General features: G+C 42.1%; 1 protein-coding gene across 3 annotated transcripts in view; it reads left to right on the top strand.

Moving 5' to 3' along the window:
* The first annotated feature begins 1,980 nt into the window (after positions 1 to 1,980).
* Positions 1,981 to 27,864, top strand: part of LOC139407610 (guanine nucleotide-binding protein subunit alpha-14-like) — a 32,765-nt gene continuing 6,881 nt past the window's right edge. The window contains exons 1-2 of one of the 3 annotated variants that reach the window (XM_071151438.1): positions 1,981 to 2,346; positions 2,733 to 2,890. In XM_071151438.1, coding sequence (XP_071007539.1) covers positions 2,743 to 2,890 — 148 coding nt within the window. In that variant the 5' untranslated portion in view covers positions 1,981 to 2,346; positions 2,733 to 2,742. Of the gene's footprint in view, positions 2,347 to 2,676; positions 2,891 to 15,998; positions 16,121 to 27,864 lie in introns of those variants that run through there. The other 2 variants (XM_071151439.1, XM_071151437.1) reach the window with 2 other exon arrangements.

Genomic DNA, 27,864 nt, shown 5'->3' on the forward strand with positions numbered 1-27,864 from the left:
AAAAAGGGTGAGTGCTTGGTTTCAACCCTATTGCCTTTATTTAACTGATAGTGTCAGTTCACTGATAACATTAAAGAAGTAGCCTTACATTATGCAATGGTATATTTAAACAATGTACAGTACCAGTCAAAAGTTTGGGCACAGCTGCTCATTCAAGGGTTTTTCTTAAATTTTTTACTATTTTCTATATTGTAGAATAATAGTGAAGACATAAAAACTATGAAATAACACATATGGAATCATGTAGTAACCACAAAAGTGTTAAACAAATGAAAATATATTTTATATTTGAGCTTCTTCAAAGTAGCCACTCTTTGCCTTGATGACAGCTTTGCACACTCTTGGCATTCTCTCAACCAGCTTCACGAGGTACTCTCCTGGTGGAAATCTGTCTGTCTGTCTGATGAGTTCAAATTTGAGATTTTTGGTTCCAACCCGCCGTGTCTTTGTGAGACGCAGAGTAGGTGAACAGATGATCTCCGCATGTGTGGTTCCCACCGCGAATCATGGAGGTGAAGGTGTCATGGTGTGCTTTGCTGGTGACATTGTCTGTGATTTATTTAGAATTCAAGGCACACTTAACCAGCATGGCTACCATATCATTCTACAGTGTTACTCCATCCCATCTGGTTTGCGCTTAGTGGGACTATCATTTGTTTTTCAACAGGACAATGACCCAACACACCTCCAGGCTGTGTAAGGGCTATTTGACCAAGAAAGAGAGTGATGGAGTGCTGCATCAGATGACCTAGCCTCCACAATCACTCGACCTCAACCCAAATTAGATGGTTTGGGATGAGTTGGAGTGAAGTGATGTGTTGGAGTGAAGGAAAAGCAGCCAACAAGTGCTCAGCATATGTGGAAACTCCTTCAAGACTTTTGGAAAGGTATTCCAAGTGAAGCTAGTTGAGAGAATGCTAAGAGTGTGCAAAGCTGTCATCAAGGGTAGCTACTTTGAAGAATCTAAAATCTAAAATATATTTTGATTAGTTTAACACTTTATTGTTTACTACATGATTCCATATGTGTTATTTCATTAGTGTTGATGTCTTCACTATTATTGTACAATGTTGAATACAGTAAAAATAAAGAAAAAACCTCAAATGAGAAGCTGTGTCCAAACTTTTGACTGGTGCTGTAGTTAAACAGGTGTGTCTTTCTTGAGTATGTCACACACACACTTACTAGCACTATTTTAGAAAAGCATGATTTGCTGAACTATCACATATGTTCATACAGTATTACATTTTAAATGCATAAATTAATGCATATTTTATTGTTTTCACAACATGCCTTAACATAACCTTATTCTGACGTCATCAACCTCTTACCTGTGTGGATGGACTCCACTCAATACACAGTGGGGCGGAGCAAGTAGAGGGCAACAAAGCAAAGTTGAACCATAGGTAATCAGGCATAGTAGAACAGTAGGGTAGGCTGCTATGCAATAGCAACATAGATTGCAGACAGAGGCAGGTGCAACATCCATGAAATACCAGATGATTTGTTCTGGGATTAATCATTGATACTGCCTTGTATTGGCTACCTCATTCCATTTTCCACAGATAGGGAGGATAGGTTGGGCAGCTCCCCTGGGCTGTACCTCATACTGCCTGAGCTGAGCTTCCTCTTCCATGTACTCATCCCTGACTTTGGGTTATCACTATTATCACCTAATGTACTCTATTTGGCAGAAAGAAGGGAACTTTCCTTTTACTGTCCATTCACCATATCGTTCTCACTTCCCCTCCCTTTCTCAACAGTGGCTTACCACACCTTGTTCCCATGACAATGTGGAGCTCAGGCAATCTTAATATCTGATACCTGTTGGAGAGTGCATGAAAGTCCTGACTAACCGGTTCTGCCTGCCGAGACAAAATATTGACTGACTTACAGAAAGTTGGATAGGGAGAGGAGTGACAAATACCTGTTGTGCCATTAATTTCACACCAAAAACACTTTTAGAATGATTCATATGTCTATTGACACTGTAATTATACATAAGAAATGTTCGTTAGAAATAGGAAAATTATGAGTAACCTACTCCAGCAGAGTCTGAAAGTATTTATTCTAGGCTATGTGCCCGAGGGACTTCTCAATTTGGTGTTCTCAACTGACTGAGTGTTTCATCAAACTACATACTCTACGGAACCCGTAGACCTATTCACGGATCTGCTTACTTGTTTTAGATGAAAAGCTATTGAAACCTGGAAATAGTCTGTCATGCTTCAACGGAAAATTCATGCAGTTAAAATAAATATATTAGAGATACGGGAAGAATGGATCGGGCACAACGAAAGTCTTGTGTAGGCCTATCTGCTTTACAAGGCGTGTGACACATTGAAGGTAAATCGTTTTGATTAAAACATATGACTTATTTGTTTTTAATAACTTCCATGTTTGTTCGTGACAAGAATTGTCATAGGGTTTCTAACGGGAAAGTTAATTGTGATTTAACGACCATAATAAAAAAGGCAATAAAAAGTAGAGTAAAATCAATCTGTGTCTGATGATTGAGACTCATTTGTGTTTCAATGGTATGAAGAAGCAGTTTGAGAAACATTATGCAATGATCACGTTTCTGATTCTGAGGGAAAAAACACCACTCATAATTTCCTGGTGCGCAGGTGAACGACTATATTCGGTGCACATGTCTGCCAACTTTATTGGGTTTAGCCTGAGAAATATAGTATGCCTATTTATAAACACATCTATTTATCTACCTATTTTAGTGAGTTTGACATGGCGTGCTGGCAATGGTGCCGTCGGACCTGCGTTTGTTTCCTGGACAATGAAGAGAGGCAGACTATTGCTATTGACAAGGAGATTCAGAGGATTCTCCGAAAGCAGAAGAAGAGAGAACGCAGAGAAATCAAAGTGCTTTTACTCGGTTCGTATCTTCTGTCTTCCTTTCTATGGACTTGAAATCAAATATGTTTATTATAGCCCACAGAACGGTCAATGCTCACCAGTATCATTGCTGTCATCACAAAATGTGAAGTTTTTATTCCTTCACTCTTTGGTCTAAGAACGTATTATTGTTGAATCAGGACAGACAAAATGAACAGGAAGTTGAAGCCTTCTTTTCACCCATTTAAACCCATGATGAGAACAGCAAAATTAGGCATTTAACTACAAAAACAAACAATGTTTTGAGAAAGCCTACTGAGGACACTAGGAATGGGAGTACAACATCCATTTAGTGGGTAGGAATACATGAGGTGTACACTTAGACCTAGATTTAATCAGATTAAGTGTTAACCTGCGATAGAAGACACCTGCATAGCTGATGTTTTCAGGAAGGTCACTCAGGTGAGTACTGACTTGTATCACACAAGTCAGTATTAGACATCCATCCATGTCTGAGGATGTCTGGAGATGACTTGGGAACCGGCCACAAGTGGCAACAGTGAGCAGTGTTACCTTCAAGTTGGCTTTGGTTTTGCTAGGGCGTAAATGTTGTATGTTCAAATCCAGCAATAGAAAGTTGTTTTAAACTATTTGAGTTTTAAGCCTATCCCCAACCTTAACCCTTACCTTAACCATTCTGAGTCAATGCCTAACCTTAAGAATTCTGAGTTAATGCCTAAACTTAAGAATTCGGAGTTAATGCCTAAATGTAACTTTGGAACGATACAGAGAAGTAACCAAACACTTCGAAATTTGAAGTTTGGAACAACTTCGAAATCTTACATTTGAGAAACAAACCACATGACCATTGTTTTTGAGGTGTTCAGAACAAGGTTAAGGGTAGAGAAAGCTTGTTGGACACTAAGAAAGCTTTGTGGTAGAACATTTAACACAACATCCGGGGAGGGACCAGCTGAGTATAAGACTGTGTCATCTGCATATAAATGGATGAGAGAGCATCCTACTGCCTAAGCTATGTTGTTGATGTAAATTGAAAAGAGTGTGGGGCCTAGGATCGAGCCTTGGGGTACTCCCTTGTTGACAGGCAGTGGCTGAGACAACAGATCTTCTGACTTTATACATGGCACTCTTTGAGAGAGGTAGTTAGTAAACCAGGCCAAAGACCCCTCAGAGACACCAATACTCCTTAGCCAGCACACAATAATGGAATGGTCTACTGTATCAAAAGCTTTGACCATGGCCTCCCGGGTGGCGCAGTGGTTAAGGGCTGTGCCATCAGAGTCCCTGGGTTCGCGCCCAGGCTCTGTCGTAACCAGCCGCGACCGGGAGGTCCGTGGGGCGACGCACAATTGGCCTAGCGTCGTCCGGGTTAGGGAGGGATTGGTCGGTAGGGATCTCCTTGTCTCATCGCGCACCAGCGACTCCTGTGGCGGGCCGGGCGCAGTGCGCGCTAGCCAAGGTTGCCAGGTGCACGGTGTAGCCTCCGACACATTGGTGCGGCTGGCTTCCGGGTTGGACGCGCGCTGTGTGAAGAAGCAGTACGGCTGGTTGGGTTGTGAATCGGAGGACGCATGACATTCAGCCTTCGTCTCTCCCGAGCCCGTACGGGAGTTGCAGCAATGAGACAATTGGATACCACGAAATTGGGGAGAAAAAGGGATCAAATTCAAAAAAAAAAAAAAAAAAAAGCTTTGACCATGTCAATAAAAATAGCAGCACAATATTGCTTAGAATCAAAGGCAATAGTGACATCATTGAGGACCTTTAAGGTTGCAGTGACACATCCATAACCTGAGCGGAATTGCAGATTGCATACCCGAGAGAATACTATAGACATGAAGAAAGCCAGTCAGTTGTTTATTGACAAGTTTTTCCAACACTTTTGATAAACAGTGCAAAATAGAAATAGGCCTATAACAGTTAGGATCAGCTTGATCTCCCCTTTTAAATTAAGGATGGACCATGGCTGCCTTCCAGGCAATGAGAACCTCCACAGAAAGGAGAGACAGGCTTGGCGATGATAGGGGCAGCAACCTTAAAGAAGAAAGGGTCTAAACCATCTGACCCAGATGTTTTTTGGAGTCAAGTTTAAGGAGCTCCTTCAGCACCTCGGACTCAGTGACTGCCTGCAGGGAGAAACTTTGTAGCGGGGCAGCGGAAAAACTTGTCATACTCGTCGTCAAACCCACTGGCTACAGGTTATCTACAAGTCTCTGCTAGGTAAAGCCCCGCCTTATCTCAGCTCACTGGTCACCATAGCAGCACCCACTCGTAGCACACGCTCCAGTACGTATATCTCACTGGTCACCCCCAAAGCCAATTCCTCATTTGATCGTCTTTACTTCCAGTTCTCTGCTGCCCATGACTGGAACGAATTGTAAAAATCTCTGAAGCTGGAGACTTACATCTCCCTCACTAGCTTTAAGCACCAGCTGTCAGAGCAGCTTACAGATCACTGCACCTGTACATAGCCCATCTGTAAACAGCCCATCTACCTACCTACCTCATCCCCATACTGGTATTTATTTATTTTGCTTCTTTGCACCCCATTATCTCTACCTGCACATTCATCTTCTGCCAATCTACCATTCCAGTGTTTAATTGCTATATTGTAATTACTTCGCCACCATGGCCTATTTATTTCCTTAACTTACCTCATTTGCACTCACTGTATATAGACTTTTTGTTTTCTTTTGTTCTACTATATTATTGACTGTATGTTTTGTTTATTCCATGTGTAACTCTGTGTTGTTGTATGTGTCGAATTGCTACGCTTTATCTTGGCCAGGTCGCAGTTGCAAATGAGAACTTGTTCTCAACTAGCCTACCTGGTTAAATAAAGGTGAAATAAATAAATACATTTAAAAAAGAGTTAAAGCATCAGGAATAGTAGCATTAGAAGGGGTAGGAGATGAGGAAATGTTGGACGGGCAAGGAGGCATGGCTGAGTCAAATAGGAATCCTGACTTAATGAAGTGGTGATTAAAGAGCTCAGCCATGTGCTTCTTGTCAGTAACAACCACATCATCAACATTAAAGGACGTGGGCAGGTGTCTTCTTGGGGTTAGACCCACAAAGAGAGAACTGCTCCTTAAAGTAAATAACTTTGGCCTTCCGGATAGCCTGAGTGCACTTATTTCTCATTTGCCTGAACGATAGCCAGTTAGCCTGAGTAAGCGTGTGCCGAGCCTTTCGCCAAATGCAATTCTTGAGGTGGAGTAACTCTGCAAGATCACGGTCTAACCAGGGGCTGAACCTGTTTTTAATTCTAATTTTCTTTATGGGGCGTGTTTGTTAACAATACCACTGAATATATATTTTTTTTAAAGGTCCAAGCGTCCTCGACAGAGGGAATCAAGCTAATTCTATACCATTTTACAGAAGCAAGTTTATGAAGGCAGGCTTGCTCATTAAAGTTTTTTAGCAAGCGTCTCTGACAAATCAGGACAGGTCGTTTCTCTGAGCAGCTATTTCGAACACAGGCTGTAAAACAGTGATCACTAAGGTCATTGCAGAAACCTATCAAGATTATTTGTGAGGATAACATAGGCTGCATGGGATTTCCATAGACATTAAAATCCGGGGGGATTTCTCATAATGCGAATCGGCGTAGCCAATGGCAAATGTCCTCTTTAAATATAATAATGAATAGATATTCCCCAGCAAACCAGGAACATTCCCAGAACATTAGCTAAGATTCCTATTATATTCAAGTTATCTAACATTAAGATTATAACATCCCAAAAACATTCAGAGAATTCAGAGAATGTTTGTGATCAAATCTATTTATTTATCAAAAATGTTTTATATGAAATATCCTTGGAATGTTATTGTAACATTCACAAAAATGTTGTAACAACCACCACAGAACATTCCACAAAAGGGAGATCTTTTGTTGTTGTTGTATAAAACATCTGCCTGATGTTGCAAGAACGTTCCTATAACACATTTAATCTGTTCATTAAATGTTCCCGGAATGTGTTATTAGGTTGTGGAAACAGTCTGGTGGGAACACTGTGGTAACATCACAAAAGATATGTTACCAAAACGTTGAGAAACAGACGCCTCACAAGTCCTCAACTTGCAGCTTCATTAAATAGCACCCGCAAAACACCAGTCTCAACGTCAACAGTGAAGAGGCGACTCCGGGATGCTGGCCTTCTAGGCAGAGTTCCTCTGTTCAGTGTCTGTGTTCTTTTGCCCATCTTAATCTTTCATTTTTATTGTCTGAGATATGGCTTTTTATTTGCAACTCTGCCTTGAAGGCCAGCATCCCGGAGTCGCCTCTTCACTGTTGCCATTGAGACGGTTGTTTTGCGGGTACTATTTAATGAATCTGCCAGTTTCACTGTTTTTTAGTTTATTTTACCTTTATTTAACTAGGCAAGTCAGTTAAGAACAAATTCTTATTTTCAATGACAGCCTAGGAACAGTGGGTTAACTGCCTTGTTCAGGGGCAGAACGGCAAATGTTTTACCTTATCAGCTCAGGGATTCAATCTTGCAACCTTTCGGTTACTAGTCTGCTCTAACCACTAGGCTACCTGTGTTGAGACAGGTGTTTTGCAGGTACTATTTCATGAAGTTGCCAGTTGAGGACTTGTGAGGTGTCTGTTTCTCAAACTAGACACTGATGTACTTGTCCTCTTGCTCAGTTGTGCACCGGGGCCTCCCACTCCTCTTTCTATTCTGGTTAGGGCCCGTTTGTGCTGTTCTGTGAAGGGAGTAGTACACAGCGTTGTACGAGATCTTCAGTTTCTTGGCAATTTCTCGCATAGAATAGCCTTCATTTCTCAGAACAAGAATAGACTGACGAGTTTCAGAAGAAAGTTATTTCTTTCTGACCATTTTGAGCCTGTAATTGAACCCACAAATGTTGATGCTCCAGATACTCAACTAGTCTAAAGAAGGCCAGTTTTATTGCTTCTTTAATCAGAATATCATTTTTCAGCTGTGCTAACATAATTGCAAAAGGGTTTTCTAAAGATCAATTAGCCTTTTGAGATGATAAACGTGGATTAGCTAACACAATGTGCTATTGGAACACAGGAGTGATGAATGCTGATAAAGGAGCCTCTGTACGCCTATGAAGATAATCCCTAAAAAAATCTGCTGTTTCCAGCAGATGTTTCCAGCTACAATAGTCATTTACAACAATAGTAATTTACAACATTACCAATGTAATGATACATCTTATGTTATTTTAATGGACAAAAAAAATTGCTTTTCATTTAAAAACAAGGACATTTCTAAGTGAACGGTAGCCTTTGAACGATAGTGCAATTAGTTTGTGGGAACAGTGTTGGTACATTAACATTTTGTGTTTAGGTTCCCAAAACACAAAATATGCTCAGTTGTGATGACATTCATACAATGTTTAAGTTATGATTCACAGGACATTGCCTTTAATGTTGTAAGAATTAAATAGGTCAGTTTTTATGATGTTCATTGCATAGTTGTTTTAGGTTTAACATAATATTCCATTGATGTTCACACAATATTAATTTTACCTTGTATTGGATGTCCTCAGAACATTTCAAGAACATTTAGAAAATGTCATATTTAAGTTTTACTTAATATTACCACAACATGAAAATCATCCCCATTATGTTTCTCTCCAAATGTAATGGCAATATGCATTTGAGGACTGTGTTGTAGATGATATAGAGACACAATGCATTTTAATTTCATTCATAGGACATTTTAGCATTTAATCATACAAACACAATCATGTTTTATGTTGCTAATCTGCACATGTAGGGTTTGAACCTGCAATGTTTGGATCCTATGCCAGGTCTTTTATCCTCTCCACCACCAGGGAACCTCTCTTTCCTTCTATTTTGTCAGTATATACAGTACATTATGAAAGTATTCAGAGCCCTTGACTTTTTCCACAGTTACGGCCTTATTCGAAAATTTATTAAATTGTTTTTTTTCCTCGTCAATCTACACACAATACCCCATAATGACAAAGTAAAGCAGGTTTACAGAAATGTTTTTTAAAAATAAACAAAGAAAAAACGGAAATATCACGTATACATAAGTATTCAGACCCTTTACTCTGTACTTTGTTGAAGCACCTTTGGCAGCGATTACAGCCTCAAGCATTCTTTGGTATGATGCTATAAGCTTTGCACACCTGAATTTGGGGGGTTTCTCCCATTCTTCTCTGCAGATCCTCTCAAGCTCTGTCAGGTTAGATGGGGAGCGTTGCTGCACAGCTATTTTCAGGTCTCTCCAGAGATGTTCAATTGGGTTCAAGTCCGGGCTCTGGCTGGGCATTCAGAGACATGTCCTGAAGTCAGTCCTATGTTGTCTTGGCTGTGAGCTTAGGGTCGTTGTCCTTTTGGAAGGTGAACCTTCACCCTAGTCTGAGGTCCTGAGCGCTCTGGAGCAGGTTATCATCACGGATAACGCTGTACTTTGCTCTGTTCATCTTTCCTTCAGCCTGACTAGTCTCACAGTCCTTGCTGCTGAAAAACATCTCTACAGCATAATGTTGCCACCACCATGCTTCACCGTAGGGATGGTGTCAAGTTTCCTCCAGATGTGACGCTAGGCATTCAGGCCAAAGAGTGCAATCTTGGTTTCATCAAACCAGAGAATCTTGTTTCTCATGGTCTGAGAGTCCTTTAGGTGCCTTTTGGCAAACTCCAAGCGGGCTGTTGTGCCTTTTACTGAGGAATGTCTTCCGTATGGCCACTCTATCATAAAGGCCTGATTGGTGGAGTGCTGCAGAGATGGTTGTCCTTCTGGAAGGTTCCCCCATCTCCACAGAGGAACTCTGGAGCTCTGTCAGAGTGTCCATCGGATTCTTGGTCCCCCCCCCCTCCCCTTCACATCCGATTGCTCAGTTTGGCCGGGCGGCCATCTCTTGGAAGAGTCTTAGTGGTTCCAAACTTCTTCCATTTAAGAATGATGGAGGACACTGTGTTTTGGGGGACCTTCAATGCTGTAGAGATGTTTTGGAACAATTCCCCAGATCTGTGCTTCGACACAATTCTGCCTCAGAGCTCTACTGCCAATTCCTTCGATCACATGGCTCGGTTTTTGCTCTGACATGCACTGTCAACTGTGGGACCGTATATAGACAGGTGTGTGCCTTTCCAAACCATGTCCAATCAATTGCATTTATCACAGGTGGATTCCAATCAAATTGTAGAAGCATCTCAAGGATGATCAATGGAAACAGGATGCACCTGAGATCAATTTCGAGTCTCATAGCAAAGGGTCTGAATACTTATGTAAATACAGTATATGTTTTACATTTATAATACATTTGCTGAAAAAAAAAGGTTTTGCTTCATCATTATGGGGTACTGTGTGTAGATTGATGAGAAGAAACATGTATTTAATCCACGTTAGAATAAGTCTGTAACATAACAACATTTGGAAAAAGTCAAGCAGTCTGAATACTTTCCGAATGGCAGTATGGTCAATCAGGAATTCCATGCTTCCTTTTTAGCCTTAGACAGAGTAACTAACCCAGGGAAATACTGGCAACAAAATCCTCTTTATATACTGCGTACTTCTGGGCCCATATTTACAAGGTATCTTGTAAATTAGTACTAATCTAGGATCTCTTTTGCTATTTAGATCCTGGAAAATGAGACAGGAGGGACCATATCAAGCATTGCAATTTCAGTTTAATCCACCAGAAAAGAATGTAACAAATATTATAGTTAAACTCAAATACAGTGGGTCAAAAAAGTATTTAGTCAGCCACCAATTGTGCAGGTTCTCCCACTTAAAAGGATGACAGAGGCCTGTAATTTTCATCATAGGTACACTTCAACTAAGACAGACAAAATGAGGGAAAAAAATCCAGAAAATCACATTGTAATGAATTTATTTGCAAATTATGGTGGAAAATAAGTATCTGGTCAATAACACAAGTTTATCTCAATACTTTGTTATATACCCTTTGTTGGCAATGACCGAGGTCAAATGTTTTCTGTAAGTCTTCACAAGGTTTTAACACACTGTTTGTTGTTGGTATTTTGGCCCATTCCTCCATGCAGATCTCCTCTAGAGCAGTGATGTTTTGGGGCTGTTGCTGGGCAACACGGACTTTCAACTCCCTCCAAAGATTTTCTATGGGGTTGAGATCTGGAGACTAGCTAGGCCACTCCAGGACCTTGAAATACTTCTTACGAAGCCACTCCTTCGTTGCCCGGGCGGTGTGTTTGGGATCATTGTCATGCTGAAAGACCCAGCCACGTTTCATCTTCAATGCCCTTGCTGATGGAAGGAGGTTTTCACTCAAAATCTCACGATACATGGCCCCATTCATTCTTTCCTTTACACGGATCAGTCGTCCTGGTCCCTTTTCAGAAAAACAGCCCCAAAGCATGATGTTTCCATCCCCATGCTTCACAGTAGGTGTGGTGTTCTTTGGATGCAACTCAGCATTCTTTGTCCTCCAAACACGACAAGTTGAGTTTTTACCAAAAAGTTATATTTTGGTTTCATCTGACCATATGACATTCTCCCAATCTTCTTCTGGATCATCCAAATGCTCTCTAGCAAACTTCAGACGGGCCTGGACATGTACTGGCTTAAGCAGGGGGACACGTCTGGCACTGTGGCGTAGTGTGTTACTGATGGTAGGCTTTGTTACTTTGGTCCCAGCTCTCTGCAGGTCATTCACTAGGTCCCCCCGTGTGGTTCTGGGATTTTTGCTCACCGTTCTTGTGATAATTTTGACCCCACGGGGTGAGATCTTGCATGGAGCCCCAGATCGAGGGAGATTATCAGTGGTCTTGCATGTCTTCCATTTCCTAATAATTGCTCCCACAGTTGATTTCTTCAAACCAAGCTGCTTACCTATTGCAGATTTAGTCTTCCCAGCCTGGTGCAGGTCTACAATTTTGTTTCTGGTGTCCTTTGACAGCTCTTTGGTCTTGGCCATAGTGGAGTTTGGAGTGTGACTGTTTGAGGTTGTGGACAGGTGTCTTTTATACTGATAAGTTCAAACAGGTGCCATTCATACAGGTAACGAGTGGAGGACAGAGGAGCCTCTTAAAGAAGTTACAGGTCTGTGAGAGCCAGAAATCTTGCTTGTTTGTTGGTGACCAAATACTTATTTTCCACCATAATTTGCAAATAAATTCATTAAAAATCGTACAATGTGATTTTCTGGATTTTTTTTATTCTCATTTTGTCTGTCATAGTTGAAGTGTACCTATGATGAAAATTACAGGCCTCTCTCATCTTTAAGTGGGAGAACTTGCACAATTGGTGGCTGACTAAATACTTTTTTGCCCCACTACAGACTCAGAACCTTCAAACTAAATCATATTTAGTTTAATCTTTTCTCAATTTCAAAATCACATTTCATAAGCCTTTCAACAGGTGATGAAGAAATACAATAATAAAATACAGTGTTACAACTACACAGCATATAAAAAGGAATACATTTTAAAAGTTAAGTGACAAATATTTATATTGACGCATTAGGTTCTAGGTGTGCGAGGAATAGCTGCTCGAATTGGAGAGGAGGCAGAGCGTGTGTTACGGGGAGAGGAGGCAGAGCGTGTGCTTTCCTGAATAACTGGGCCCGTCTGGAGCATATGTGGCCACAGTATTATAGGACGACTTGGGAAAATGATGATCCGCAACAGACAGCATATCTCAGTATCAGAATTAAAAATACAGCCAGACTGACCTGCTACTGTGCCTTTCTAGACCTTATAAACTGTAAAGAGTAGACCCACAACTAATCAAATTACAAGGCTTTTGTGGGGTTATTCATATAAAAAGCTGAAATAATGTTTCTATTGGAATCTATTTGGATCTTTGTATTGGAATACTATATGATCCTATAGGATTAACATGTTTTTTTCTCCTATTGGATTTCTATTAATTTTGTAGCTGTACACTACCGGTTAAAGGTTTTAGAACACCTACTCATTCAAGGGTTTTTCTTTATTTTTACTATTTTCTACATTGTAGAATAATAGTGAAGACATCAAAACTATGAAAAAAAGTGTTAAACAAACAGATTCATCAAATAGCCACCCTTCGCCTTGATGACAGCTTTGCGCACTCTTGGCATTCTCTCAACCAGCTTCATGAGATAGTCACCTGGAATGCATTTCAATTAACAGGTGTGCCTTTTTAAAAGTTAATTTGTAGAATTTCTTTCCTTCTTAATGCGTTTGATTCAATCAGTTGTGTTGTGATAAGGGGATATTCAGAAGATAGCCATATTTGGTAGAAGACCAAGTTCACATTATGGCAAGAACAGCTCAAATAAGCAAAGAGAAATGACAGTCCATCATTACTTTAAGACATGAAGGTCAGTCAATACAGAAAATGTCAATAACTTTGGAATTTTCTTCAAGTGCAGTTGCAAAAACCATCAAGCACTATGATGAAACTGGCTCTCATGAGGTCCGCCACAGGAATGGAAGACCCAGAGTTACTTCTGCTGCAGAGGATAAATTCATTAGAGTTACCAGACTAAATGCCAAATAAATGCTTCACGGAGTTAAATTAACAGACACATCTCAACATCAACTGTTCAGAGGAGACTGTTTATATCAGGCCTTCATGGTCGAATTGCTGCAAAGAAACCACTACTAAATGACACCAATAATAACAAGAAACTTGCTTGGACCAAGAAACACGAGCAATGGACATGTCCTTTGGTCTGCAGTCCAAATTTGAGCTTTTTGGTTCCAACCGCCTTGTCTTTGTGTGTCGGTGTGGGTGAACAGATGATCTTCGCATGTGTATTTCCCACCGTAAAGGATGGAGGTGGAGGTGTGATTGTGTGGGGGTGCTTTGCTGGTGACACTGTCTGTGATTTATTTAGAATTCAAGGCACACTTAAACAGCACGGCTACCACAGCATTCTGCAGCGATACGCCATCCCTTCTGGTTTAGGCTTAGTAGGACAATCATTTGTTTTTCTCCAGGACAATAACCCAACACCCACCTAAAGGCTGTGTAAGGGCTATTTTACCAAGGAGGTTGATGGAATGCTTCATCAGATGACCTGGCCTCCACAATCCCCCGACCTCAACCAAATTGAGATGGTTTGGGATGAGTCGGACCATAGAGTGAAGCAAAAGCAGCCAACAAGTGCTCAGCATATGTGGGAACTCCTTCAAGACTGTTGGAAAAGCATTCCAGGTGAAGCTGGTTGAGAGAATGCCAAGAGTGTGCAAAGCTGTCATCAAGGCAAAGGGTGGCTATTTGAAGAGTCTCAAGTATAAAATATATTTGTATTTGTTTAACACATTTTTTGTTACTTCATTGTTTTTTCCGTATGTGTTATTTCATAGTAAAGATAAAGAAAAACCCTTGAATGAGTAGGTGTTCTAAAACTAATTGTAAAGATATTTAAATTACATTCTAAAGGATATATCCTCAAAACTTGGCTATACACTATAGTTAACTTGGCTGTTTAACATATGGAGCACCCACCCTCCAAAACAATTACCTAGGTGGACAGTGGACACGTGAACTATAATAACATCATAAGAAACCAATATTGAACTGCCACCCTTGCCATTTGAGATGGTGACCCGTCAATGTCCCCTCTACTCAGTAGCTATCTCATACAACCCCATCCTCCCAAGGTCCAAGGGACACAACGTGAGTAAACATTTGAACCTGGTGCATCTGCGTCACATATTAAAGTTATTGTGCAAACTGCAATTACAATAGCTTTGAAACCTAATGAGATTGTCCCAAAGGTTGTTTACATTTGTGTCAGAAATGTGTGCTATGTGGCATTACAGCCAAACATCATAGAGTTCGATTAACAATTTGATATAATGACAGTGATCTTTTTTTTTCTTCTTTCTTTTTACAAACCTTGATCAGGTGCGCCAAGATGTCACTAGATGGGCATGTAGTTACAGTGCCTTAAAAAAGTATTCATACCCTTTGACTTATTCCACATTTACTTGTGTTACAGCCTGAATTCATTTTTTTTATCAGCCATCTACATGCAAATACCCCATAATGAGAAAGTGGAAACATGTTTTTAAAAATCGTAGATTATTTGGGGGAAATTAAATACAGAAATATCTAATTTACATAAATAAGTATTCACACCCCTGAGTCAATACTTTGTAGAAGCACCTTTGGAAGCGATAGCAGCTGTGAGACTTTCTGGGTAAGTCTCTAAGAGCTTTCCACAGCTGGATTGTACAATATTTATACATTATTCTTTTCAAAATTCTTCAAGCTCTGTCAAATTGGTTGTTGAACATTGCTAGACAACCATTTTCAGGTCTTGCCATAGATTTTCAAGCCAATTTAAGTCAAAACTGTAACTAGGCCACTCAGGAATGTTCAATGTTGTCTTGGTAAGCAACTCCAGTGTAAATTTGGCCTAATGTTTTAGGTTATTGTCCTGCTGAAAGGTGAATTTGTCTCACAAGAAAGCAGACTTAACCAGGTTATCCTCTAGGATTTTGCCTGTGCTTAGCTCTCTTCCGTTTCATTTATTTAAAAAATACTCCCTAGTCCATGCTGATGACAAACATACCAATAACACATTTGCAGCCTCCACCATGCTTCAAAATATGAAGAGTGGTACTCATTGGTTTGATCCAGACATAACACTTTGTATTCAGGATAAAGTACTTTTTTTTTGCTACAATGCTGTAGTTAAACTATGTAACTGTTTTAAAGTCATCATTGGCCTGAGCGGTTTCCTTCCTCTTTGGCAACTGAGATAGGAAGGACGCCTGTGTCCTTGAAGTGATTAGGTCTATTGATACACCATCCAAAATGTAATTAATAATTTCACCATGCTCAAAGGGATATTCAGTGTGTCACGCCCTGACCGTAGATTGCTTTGTATGTTTCTATTTTTAGTTTGGTCAGGGTGTGATGTGGGTGGGTATTCTATGTTTTTTTCTATGTTTGTATTTCTATGTGTTTGGCCTGGTATGGTTCCCAATCAGAGGCAGCTGTCAATCGTTGTCTCTGATTGAGAACCATACTTAGGCAGCCGGATTTTCGCCCTTGAGTTGTGAATAGTTGTTTTCTGTTTTGTGTGTATCACCTGACAGAACTGTTTCGTTCTCGTTATTCCTCGTTGTTATTTTGTTTAGTGTTCAGTTTTGATTAAATTTACAACATGAACACTTACCATACTGCACCTAGGTCCTCTCCTTCTTCCACCTACGACGATCGTGACAGAAGTACCCACCACAACCGGACCAAGCAGCGTGGTAACCAGGAGCAGAGAGTTCTGGACTCCTGGACATGGGAGGAGATTTTGAACGGTAAGGGACCCTGTGCACAGGCTGGGGAATATCGCCGCCCCAGGGAATAGCTGGAGGCAGCTAAAGCTGAGCGGCGGCGATATGAGGAGTTTAGCACGGCAGCACAACAGGGACGAGAGGCAGCCCCAACATTTCTTGGGGGGGGGCACACGGGGAGTGTGGCTAAGTCAGGTAGGAGACCTGAGCCAACTCCCCGTGCTTACCGTGGGTGCGCTACATCGCAGCTCCTCGTATCGGCCGGGCTAGAGTGGGCATCGATCCAGGAGGAATGAAGCCGGCTCAGAGCATCGGGTCTCCAGTGCGTCTCCTCTGCCCGGGTTATATGGCACCAGACCTACGCACGGTGTCCTTGGTTCGCCAGCACAGCCCAGTGCGGTCTGTTCCACCCCGCCACACTTGCCGGGCTACGGGGAGTATCCAGCCGGGACAGGTTGTGCAGGCTCGGTGGTCTCATCCGGTGCCTCCTCCACGCACCAGGCCTCCTGTGGCAGCCCCACGCACCAGGCTGTCTCTCCGTCTCCTCCCTCCAGGTGCTCCCGCCTGTCCAGCGCTTCCGGAGTCTCCCTCCTGTCAAAACTGAACGAAACGTTGAAGAGATCTGATTATTAGTTTATAAATACTTTGCTACAATGACACACCTCGTTCCTTTCTTTTAGCATGTGCACATATTAAGTACACCATCATGCCTTGGGGATATGTGTCTATTCAGATTCCACAACGATTCTTTAGTTGTGGACATTACATCACCACACTCCCTTTCTTGCTCTCGGTCCTCATCTTTGTAAGTCACCTTGATTTAGCACGTGTGTGTTCTATCAGTTTATTTCTGAAAATATTGAGCGAACTCCATGACAGTAGCTAAAGCAAGGGTCTATAGCAGCACACAAGTAGACTACAAATGCATGCTGGGCCGGTGCAGGCCCTGAGCTCATGAAGTGAGCGCTACTGGAGGGAAATTGGAAGGTGCGAGAAGCTGGCGCTCCAGCCTTTGAGAACCTTGCTCCTCAGACCAGTCAAATTGGGCATGCTCCACTCCAGCTCCGCTCCATTCCCATTCACTGGTGTCAATGCAATAGAATCCTACTCCGATGTGTTCTGCTTACAACAAAATCTCTTGCATAGTTAGTTTTATTTCGGTATGTTGAATTGAAAGTGGCTAATATTACGTTGACTCGATCACAATTGCCACAGTAAAGAGAAATGTTGAAAGTGTTAACAGGGACAACTCTAGAAGTGGTCACCAACCTTTTCTAGGTCAAGATCACTTTCTGAGTCAAAATGCAAGTTGAGATTTAAATAATTTGCTTTATATTTTACTGGGCTGATGTTGCATGCATCTGATGGTCTGTCTCAGCAGAGGGAAAGAGCAGAAGATTGAGGGTTCGCCACTCAACAGCCCTCCGCTCTCCCTTTCCTCCACTGACACTAACCAAAAAGGGACACCGTCTTCAGCTGATGGCGAAACTCGAGTCACATCGCATTATTTCTGCCTCATGCACAAATTCATATTGTTACTCTTATGAACAGAGAAAGTGAAATATTCCTTGATATTAAAAAAGACCCAAGCCGCTAATAATAACAACGGAAGCCTACAGATCAACTTACCTACTCATTCATTACTGCTTTAGTGCTTGTTGTAGCGCTGAGTGGAAATAGGAAGAAAGCGCATTTTATGGCTAATAAAAGTGTTGAATACAAAGTGTTGACAGTGCTGAGTAAGAACTTAAACATGAACTCATAAAAACAGCAGCTCATAGCTGTATTCGTTGACAGTCTTTCTGTAGTCATAGTTTGAAACATTTGGAAATATCACAGTATCAACTTTGCTGTAGATTTCTTATGCCTGCTATGTTACTGCAGACACTATAATCTGAGCCATCCGATTGGCCAGCGGTAAGCTTATAGTGCACTTGATTTGCTCTCTGGGCCCGCTGGGAAGGCAGAGTTTGTACCTTCAGACATGAAATGATTCACAATGGCAACAGTTTGCCTACTCGGCGCGGGGCAGCTGAATCGGGTGCATCTACCGCCAACAAAAAAAGGAACACAAGGCTTTATCTTTGGGTTTTTTACAGAAATGTTTGGCAATTGACTAGGAATGCCTTGGTGACCATTGCTCTAGAAAGTTGAGTGAAGTTAAATCTCGTCCTTCTCTCTGTGGGCTGATATTTCTGCGTGTGGGGCCTGGTATAATGGTATGATAACAGGTGCCACTCTGGTTTCTACCAGAGGTGGTGCCTCCTCTTGACAACGCTTCGCTCCAACGCTTCACTTAATTTAGTTTTCAATTTGCATAAAGTAGAGCAGAGCTCAACTTTTTGTATTGCTCCACTAGCAGGGTTCTCGCCGCTCATCTTCCCACAATCCAGCGCACATTTCTCTGTGTGCCTTAATTTGAAGATTAATGGGGGTGGAACTTCTGCTGAATTTGTTGTTTGACCTGAAAAGGGCCTCCGCTTGTCAACTCTTCGCTGCAAAAGACTGGCCGCTTCAAGGGCATAGGTGTGAATGTATTCTAGTAAGTATACATTTTGAAAATGAAAAAAATAAACAATGTACTATATATTAGCTGCTAGCTAGCATAGGAAGGCCCACTCTGTGTGGGTTAATGAGCTGCTAGCTAGCTAGCCAACTGTACATACTGTATAGCTAGCTAAGTGAAATATCTTCAGCTAGCTAAATTCCTATTAGCTTGTTATCTTGATGTAGGCTTATTTATCACTGTAAATTAAAAACACATGCTCCAAATGCATTTGTAGATAACAACAGCAATGGAAGAGGGTGAAAGGATTTGCTGCTCCAGCTGTCAGAAAAAGGAAAAGACTACTAGTGCATTCTGAAAGTATTCAGACCCCTTTGTTTTTTCCACATTTTGTTACGTTACAGCCTTATTCTAAAATGGATTAAATAAATAAAAATCCTCATCAATCTACACACAATATCCTATAATGACAAAGTGAAAATATGTTTTTAGAATCTTTTGCAAATTGCTTTAAAAAAAAGAAATACCTTATTTACATAAGTATTCAGACCCTTTGCTATGAGACTCGAAAATTGAGCTCAGGTGCATCCTGTTTCCATTGATCATCCTTGAGATGTTTCTACAACTTGATTGGAGTCTACCTGTGGTAAATTCAATTGATTGGACATGATTTGGAAAGTCACACACCTGTCTATATAAGGTCCCACAGTTGACAGTGCATGTCAGAGCCAAAACCAAGCTGTGAGGTCAAAGGAACTGTCAGTTGAGCTCCGAGACAGGATTGTGTCGAGGCACAGATCTGGAGAAAGGTACCAAAACATTGAAGGTTCCCAAGAACACAGTGGCCTCCATCATTCTTAAATGGAAGAAGTTTGGAACCACCAAGACTCTTCCTAGAGCTGGCCACCCGGCCAAACTGAACAATCGGGTTTGAAGGGCCTTGGTCAGGGAGGTGACAAAGAACCCGATGGTCACTCTGACAGAGCTCCAGAGTTCCTTTGTGGAGATGGGACACCCTTCCAGAAGGACAACCATCTCTGCTGCACTCCACCAATCATGCTTTAATGGTGGTGTGGCCAGATGGAAGCCACTTTTTAGTAAAAGGCACATGACGGCCCACTTGGAGTTTGCCAAAAGGCACTTGAAGGACTCTCAGACCATGAGAAACAAGATTCTCTGGTCTGATGAAACCAAGATTGAACTCTTTGGCCTGATGAAAACCTGCTTCAGAGGGCTCTGGAGCTCAGACTGGGGCGAAGGTTCACCTTTTCAACAGGACAACTACCCTAAGCACACAGCCAAGACAACGCAGGAATGGCTGGGACAAGTCTCTGAATGTCCTTGAGTGGCCCAGCCAGAACCCAGACTTGAACCTGATCGAACATCTCTGCAGAGACCTGAAAATAGCTGTGCATTGAGGCTCCCCATCCAACCTGACAGAGTTTGAGAGGATCTGCAGAAAAGAATGGGAGAAACTCCCCAATACAGGTGTGCCAAGCTTGTTGCGTCATACCCAAGAAGACTCGAGGCTGTAATTGCTGCCAAAGGAGCTTCAACAAAGTACTGAGTAAAGGGTCTGAATACTTATGTGTTGTTTCAGTTTTTTATTTTTAATAAATTAGAAAACATTTCTAAAAACCTGTTTTTGCTTTGTCATTTTGGGATATTGTGTGTAGATTGAGGAGGGAAAAAAACTATTTGATTTACAAACATTCTAAAAACCTGTTTTTTCTTTGTCATTATGGGGTATTATGTGTTGATTGATGAGGAAAAAATAATTTAACACATTTTTAAATAAGGCCGTTATGTAACAATGTGGAAAAAGTCAAGGGGTCTGAATACTTTCCGAATGCACTGTATATGGAAGGTAATTTTGAGGCGGGACATTATGAAAAGCTTCTCCAGGTCTAGTCCATAGAGAGGAAAAATATGAAGACAGTGAGATAATAGCAACATACTAGTCATGGTTGTCTTGCTAATTGTAATATAATGAATCCTGTTTATTTTTTATGTTTTCTGTACTCAGATATGGCGAGCTTTGAAAGTCTGTCCTCAGATGAAGTGGTCCCAATGGATGTCCCAAGAGACTGCTGGCACATTCTTGTATGCCATGGGTTGTATGTGTGCTTATGTTAGCAAAGGTTGTATACAACAATACAGTTAAAATTCACACACAATGTAGGCTTCAAACCTATTACAACTGAAGCAGACCAATCCTGCTCCTGGAGTTATGCTGGGTGTGCAGGCATCTGTACAAGCCCAGTAGTAACACACCTGATACAACTTATCGAACCTAAAGAGTTGATAAAAATGTGTATTATTGCTGGGCTGGAATAGAAGTCTGCTCACCAGGTAGATCAGGGTGTGGAGCAAGGTTGGCCACCTCTGGTATGGACTAGTTTTTGTTCAACTGAAAGTATGCTTTAGTAATAATAGCCTACTTACTAAGATGTCTAACATGTACGAACAAGTTAACATGTCATTTCAAAATGTACAAATAAACTGAGTTGATTCATTCATTGTTGATTCATTGAAGTAAAGTTGTTAAACTTGTTTAAATTGTTAACTTAATACTGTTATTCAAGATGAACTAGCGTCAATGTTCATTAATCACAGGTCACAATTCTGCAATAAAAAGGGGTGAAGGGGATCTGTCTTTAATTTGTCTGTGTTTCTGTGTTGCTTTTTCAAATTAGCATGAGCTTTTTGTCCAGTTGTGAGCTTTCCAATCTGTTTTGATTGATTGTCACTCTGTCTCAGGATATCAGCCATGTGAACCCATTTTGCAGGTTATTATATTGGCATGCATCACCAATGCAGCCATAGGCCTACAGTATAATAACATTAGTGGCCTTATGGGCATGTGCAATGCGCCCTTGTCATTGTACATCTGAAGCAGAGAATAGCTAAACTCACACATTGTTTTAGGTACTAGTCTGGGAAATATTGCATTGAGAGACTGTCCAGAGATGCCACATATCAAGTTTATTGCAAGTGTTTTTCACAAAATGCGGAAAGTCCATCATGCCGGACCTTATGGGTCCCTGAGGCAAATCTGTTCTTTGTAAGTAGAAGGACCTATTGACCCGAATTTCATGACTTTAGTTTAAACGTTACCTTTCAAATGTTGCATTTTCAATTACTTGTTATAGAGCCACCATCTGGCCAATCAATGTCATTTTGTAAATGCCAGATCTCTATGGCAAGACGGATCATTCACCCAAGTTTTGTCAAAATCGGGCCAGTGCTGTCTTGAGATATCACATGTGATGAAAGTACGAACATACTAGCGGAAGGAGACAGATCCACAGTCCCTTCCCAATTTCATCATGGTGGACAATGATCCCAGTAGATAATATATATGAGGCTAACCATAAGCCAGATTTCGTACATGATTTTTCTGACATATGAAATTGTTTAGTGCAAATCCAACCCTTGTATTCTAGGTAAAGTATTGTACTTGATAAAAATGATATAGAGGAGCTGACCTCGCCTTCTGGATGATAGCGGGGTGAACAGGCAGTGGCTCGGGTGGTTGATGTCCTTGATGATCTTTATGGCCTTCCTGTGACATCGGGTGGTGTAGGTGTCCTGGAGGGCAGGTAGTTTGCCCCCGGTGATGCGTTGTGCAGACCTCACTACCCTCTGGAGAGCCTTACGGTTGAGGGCGGTGCAGTTGCCATACCAGGCGGTGATACAGCCCGCCAGGATGCTCTCGATTGTGCATCTGTAGAAGTTTGTGAGTGCTTTTGGTGACAACTCACGATGGGCTACCCTCTCCACTACTGTTCCATCGATGTGGATAGGGGGGTGTTCCCTCTGCTGTTTCCTGAAGTCCACAATCATCTCCTTAGTTTTGTTGACGTTGAGTGTGAGGTTGTTTTCCTGACACCACACTCCGAGGGCCCTCACCTCCTCCCTGTAGGCCGTCTCATCGTTGTTGGTAATCAAGCCTACTGTTGTGTCGTCCGCAAACTTGATGATTGAGTTTGCGTGGCCACGCAGTCGTGGGTGAACAGGGAGTACAGGAGAGGGCTCAGAACGCAACCTTGTGGGGCCCCAGTGTTGAGGAAATGCCTACCCTCACCACAAAGTCCAGTCAGTTGAAGGATCTTGGAGGGTAATGGTGTTGAATGGAGCTGTAGTCGATGAACAGCATTCTCACATAGGTATTCCTCTTGTCCAGATGGGTTAGGGCAGTGTGCAGTGTGGTTGAGATTGCATCGTCTGTGGACCTATTTGGGCGGTAAGCAAATTGGAGTGGGTCTAGGGTGTCAGGTAGGGTGGAGGTGATATTTGCACAGCACATGATGACGGATGTGTGCTACGGGGCGGTAGTCATTTAGCTCAGTTACCTTAGCTTTCTTGGGAACAGGAACAATGGTGGCCCTCTTGAAGCATGTGGGAACAGCAGACTGGTATAGGGATTGATAAACACACCGGCCAGCTGGTCTGCGCATGCTCTGAAGCCATCTGGGCCTGCAGCCTTGCGAGGGTTAACACGTTTAAATGTCTTACTCACCTCGGCAATGTTTTCGTTGCAGGCCGTGTCAGTGGCACTGTATTGTCCTCAAAGCGGGCAAAAAAGTTATTTAGTCTGCCTGGGAGCAAGACATCCTGGTCCGTGACTGGGCTGGGTTTCTTCCTGTTGCCACATGCCTCTTGTGTCTGAGCCGTTGAATTGAGATTCTACTTTGTCTCTGTACTGGCGCTTAGCTTGTTTGATAGCCTTGCGGAGGGAATAGCTGCACTGTTTGTATTCGGTCATGTTACCAGACACCTTGCCCTGATTAAAAGCAGTGGTTCGCGCTTTCAGTTTCACACGAATGCTGCCATCAATCCACGGTTTCACTTCAACGCACGTTCAAATCAGTCCAATGGAAGCAGTCTTGGAGTGTGGAGTCAGCTTGGTCGGACCAGCGTTGGACAGACCTCAGCGTGGGAAACAAAATGGAGTCGTGGTGTCCGAAAGGGGGGCGGGGCAGGGCCTTATATGCGTCGCGGAAGTTAGAGTAACAATTAGGTCTTTCCTCCCCTGGTTGCGCAATCGATAGTCTTGTTTTCAGATTAGCCAAATCCCCATACCGGATAAATTGTTTCCAGTTTGCAGAGAGTTAAATAAAGTTCGTTCAGAGCCATCGATGTGTCTGCTTGGGGGGGGATTACGGCTGTGATTATAAGAGGTGGTAGATAATGCGGTCTACATTTGATTGTGAGGAATTCTAAATCAGGTGAACAGAAGGATTTGAGTTCCTGTATGTTTCTTTCATCGCACCATGTCACGTTAGTTAAGGCATACGCCCCCGCACAGAAAGATGTTTTTTCCTGTCTGCGCGATGCGTGGAGAAACAGTAAGCCATCGTTACAGTCTCTGAGTCCCCTGGAATGCTACCCTTGCTCGGATTTCATCAACCTTGTTGTCAAGAGACTGGACATTGGCAAGAAGAATGCTAGGGAAGTCTACCGTGTTTATTTGCTGAGAATTATTTTTGAATACAGTGACAAAATCAGAAGGTCAATGGGATGGAGGAGGATTGCAGAGGTTGTTGGTGTTGATGGTGGATGAAGAGAGATTTGCACAACAATGTTTGCAAATCAAAGCCACAATTTCCTTTACCCAAAGTACGCATTCAAATCAAATCAAATGTATTTATATAGCCCTTCGTACATCAGCTATCTCAAAGTGCTGTACAGAAACCCAGCCTAAAACCCCAAACAGCAAGCAATGCAGGTGTTGAAGCACGCTGGCTAGGAAAAACTCCCTAGAAAGGCCAAAACCTAGGAAGAAACCTAAAGAGGAACCAGGCTATGAGGGGTGGCCAGTCCTCTTCTGGCTCTGCCAGGTGGAGATTATAACAGAACATGGCCAAGATGATCAAATGTTCATAAATGACCAGCATGGTCAAATAATAATAATCACAGTAGTTGTCGAGGGTGCAGCAAGTCAGCACCTCAGGAGTAAATGTCAGTTGGCTTTTCATAGCTGATCATTGAAAGTATCTCTACCACTCCTGCTGTCTCTAGAGAGTTGAAAACAGCAGGTCTGGGACAGGTAGCACGTCCGGTCAACATTCCATAGCCGCAGGCAGAACAGTTGAAACTGGAGCAGCAGCACGACCAGGTGGACTGGGGACAGCAAGGAGTCATCATGCCAGGTAATCCTGAGGCATGGTCCTAGGGCTCAGCTCGTCCGAGAGAGAGAAAGAAAGAGAGAATTAGAGAGAGCATACTTAAATTCACACAGGACAATGGATAAGACAGGAGAAATACTCCAGATATAACAGACTGACCCTAGCCCCCGACACATAAACTACTGCAGCATAAATACTGGAGGCTGAGACAGGAGGGGTCAGGAGACACTGTGGCCCCATCGATGATACCCCCGGACAGGGCCAAACAGGAAGGATATAACCCCACTCACTTTGCCAAAGCACAGCCCCCACACCACTAGAGGGATATCTTCAACCACCAACTTACCATCCTGAGACAAGGCCGAGTATAGCCCACAAAGATCTCCGCCACGGCACAACCCAAGGGGGGGCGCCAACCCAGACAGGAAGATCACATCAGTGACTCAAACCACTCAAGTGACGCACCCCTCCTAGGGACGGCATGAAAGAGCACCAGTAAGCTTGTGACTCAGCCCCTGTAATAGGGTTTGAGGCAGAGAATCCTAGTGGAAAGAGGGGAACAGGCCAGGCAGAGACAGCAAGGGCGGTTCGTTGCTCCAGAGCCTTTCCGTTCACCTTCACACTCCTGGGCCAGACTACACTCAATCATATGACCCACTGAAGAGATGAGTCTTCAGTAAAGACTTAAAGGTTGAGACCGAGTTTGCGTCTCTCACATGGGTAGGCAGACCATCCCATAAAAATGGAGCTCTATAGGAGAAAGCCCTGCCTCCAGCTGTTTGCTTAGAAATTCTAGGGACAATTAGGAGGCCTGTGTCTTGTGACCGTAGCTTACGTGTAGGTATGTACGGCAGGACCAAATCAGAGAGATAGGTAGGAGCAAGCCCATGTAATGCTTTGTAGGTTAGCAGTAAAACCTTGAAATCAGCCCTTGCCTTAACAGGAAGCCAGTGTAGGATGGCTAACACTGGAGTAATATGATCAAATATTTTGGTTCTAGTCAGGATTCTAGCAGCCGTATTTAGCACTAACTATTTAGTGCTTTATCTGGGTAGCCGGAAAGTAGAGCATTGCAGTAGTCTAACCTAGAAGTAACAAAAGCATGGATTCATTTTTCTGCATCATTTTTGAACAGAAAGTTTCTAATTTTTGCAATGTTACGTAGATGGAAAAAAGCTGTCCCTGAAACAGTCTTGATATGTTAATCAAAAGAGAGATCAGGGTCCAGAGTAACTGTAACGGGGTTCTTCTGGTGAAGGAGAGGCGGACCAAAATGCAGCGTGGTTATAATTCATGGTTCTTTAATAATGAAACCATACATGAATAAACTACAAAAACAAGAACCGCGAAAACCCGAAACAGCCCTATCTGGTGCAACAAACACAGAGACAGGAACAACCACCCACAAAACCCAACACAAACCAGGCTACCTAAATATGGTTCCCAATCAGAGACAATGACTAACACCTGCCTCTGATTGAGAACCATATCAGGCCAAACATAGAAATAGACAAACTAGACATATAACATAGAATGCCCACTCAGATCACACCCTGACCAAATAAAACATAGAAACATACAAAGCAAACTATGGTCAGGGTGTGACAGTAACACCGAGGTCCTTCACAGTTTTATTTGAGACGACTGTACAACCATTAAGATTAATTGTCAGATTCAACAGAAGATCTCTTTGTTTCTTGGGACCTAGAACAAGCATCTCTGTTTTGTCCGAGTTTAAAAGTAGAAAGTTTACAGCCATCCACTTCCTTATGTCTGAAACACAGGCTTCTAGCGAGGGCAATTTTGGGGCTTCACCATGTTTCATTGAAATGTACAGCTGTGTGTCATCCGCATAGCAGTGAATGTTAACATTATGTTTTCGAATGACATCCCCAAGAGGTAAAATATATAGTGAGAACAATAGTGGTCCTAAAACGAAACCTTGAGGAACACCGAAATGTACAGTTGATTTGTCAGAGGACAAACCATTCACAGAGACAAACTGTGAATGGTTTCCGACAGATAAGATCTAAACCAGTCCAGAACTTGTCCGTGTAGACCAATTTGGGTTTCCAATCTCTCCAAAAGAATGTGGTGATCGATGGTATCAAAAGCAGCACTAAGGTCTAGGAGCACGAGGACAGATGCAGAGCCTCGGTCTGATGCCATTAAAAGGTAATTTACTACCTTCACAAGTGCAGTCTCAGTGCTATGATGGGGTCTAAAACCAGACAGAAGCATTATAATGCATTCATGTGCATTATACATGTAGGCCTATGTATTTTATAGGAAGTGAGCTATAATAATCAACTTCATGACACAGGTATAATGAAAGAGCCATAACTAAGCTAAAATATGAGGATCATAATGTTAAGATACCATAATCCAATTGGTAACATATTACATGTTACATGTTATGTGTGTTACTGGTGAATTCTACACTTTAGTGGGCAAATTTCACAATTGAATTTAGTCAAAACATTTACAAATGGTGGCTTTGATCACAGTTTTGAAGTTTAGGTTTAGTTCATAGCTAGCTAGCAGCACAAGCAAACGTTGTGCAAACAATCTCTGCAATCCTCCATGCCGTTGACCTTCTGATTTTGTCTCTGTATTCTAACAAATTTACATCATATAGAATTGGAAAACCAGACACAAAGATGATTGGCTTTCCTCAATATATTTTTTTGGTTTTGCTTGTCCGTAACAAATGACAAGTTAAACAACAGTATGTTTCATGAACGGAAGATTTTAAAGCAAACATCTGTTTCTCACTTGATTAGTTAACGTCAGTGGTGGCCGCGTAACATGTGCATAAGTTGAGCAGAGCTTAACCTTTTCAACTGATCCAGTAGCAGCATTCTCACACCTTTCTGTAACGCTCGTCGTTGGAATGAGGTGAGGACCAAAGCGCAGCGTGGTAAGTGTTCATCATATATTTATTAAACAGAGAACACAAAACAAAATAACAAAGGAGAACGAAACAGTTCTGTAAGGTGACAAACATATAACAGAAAACAATCACCCACACCACACAGGTGGGAAAAGGCTACCTAAGTATGATTCTCAATCAGAGACAACGAACGACACCTGCCTCTGATTGAGAACCATAGCAGGCCAAACACAAAACC

Source organism: Oncorhynchus clarkii, chromosome 4, assembly GCF_045791955.1.
Source record: "Oncorhynchus clarkii lewisi isolate Uvic-CL-2024 chromosome 4, UVic_Ocla_1.0, whole genome shotgun sequence".
Taxonomy (NCBI): Eukaryota; Metazoa; Chordata; class Actinopteri; order Salmoniformes; family Salmonidae; genus Oncorhynchus; species Oncorhynchus clarkii.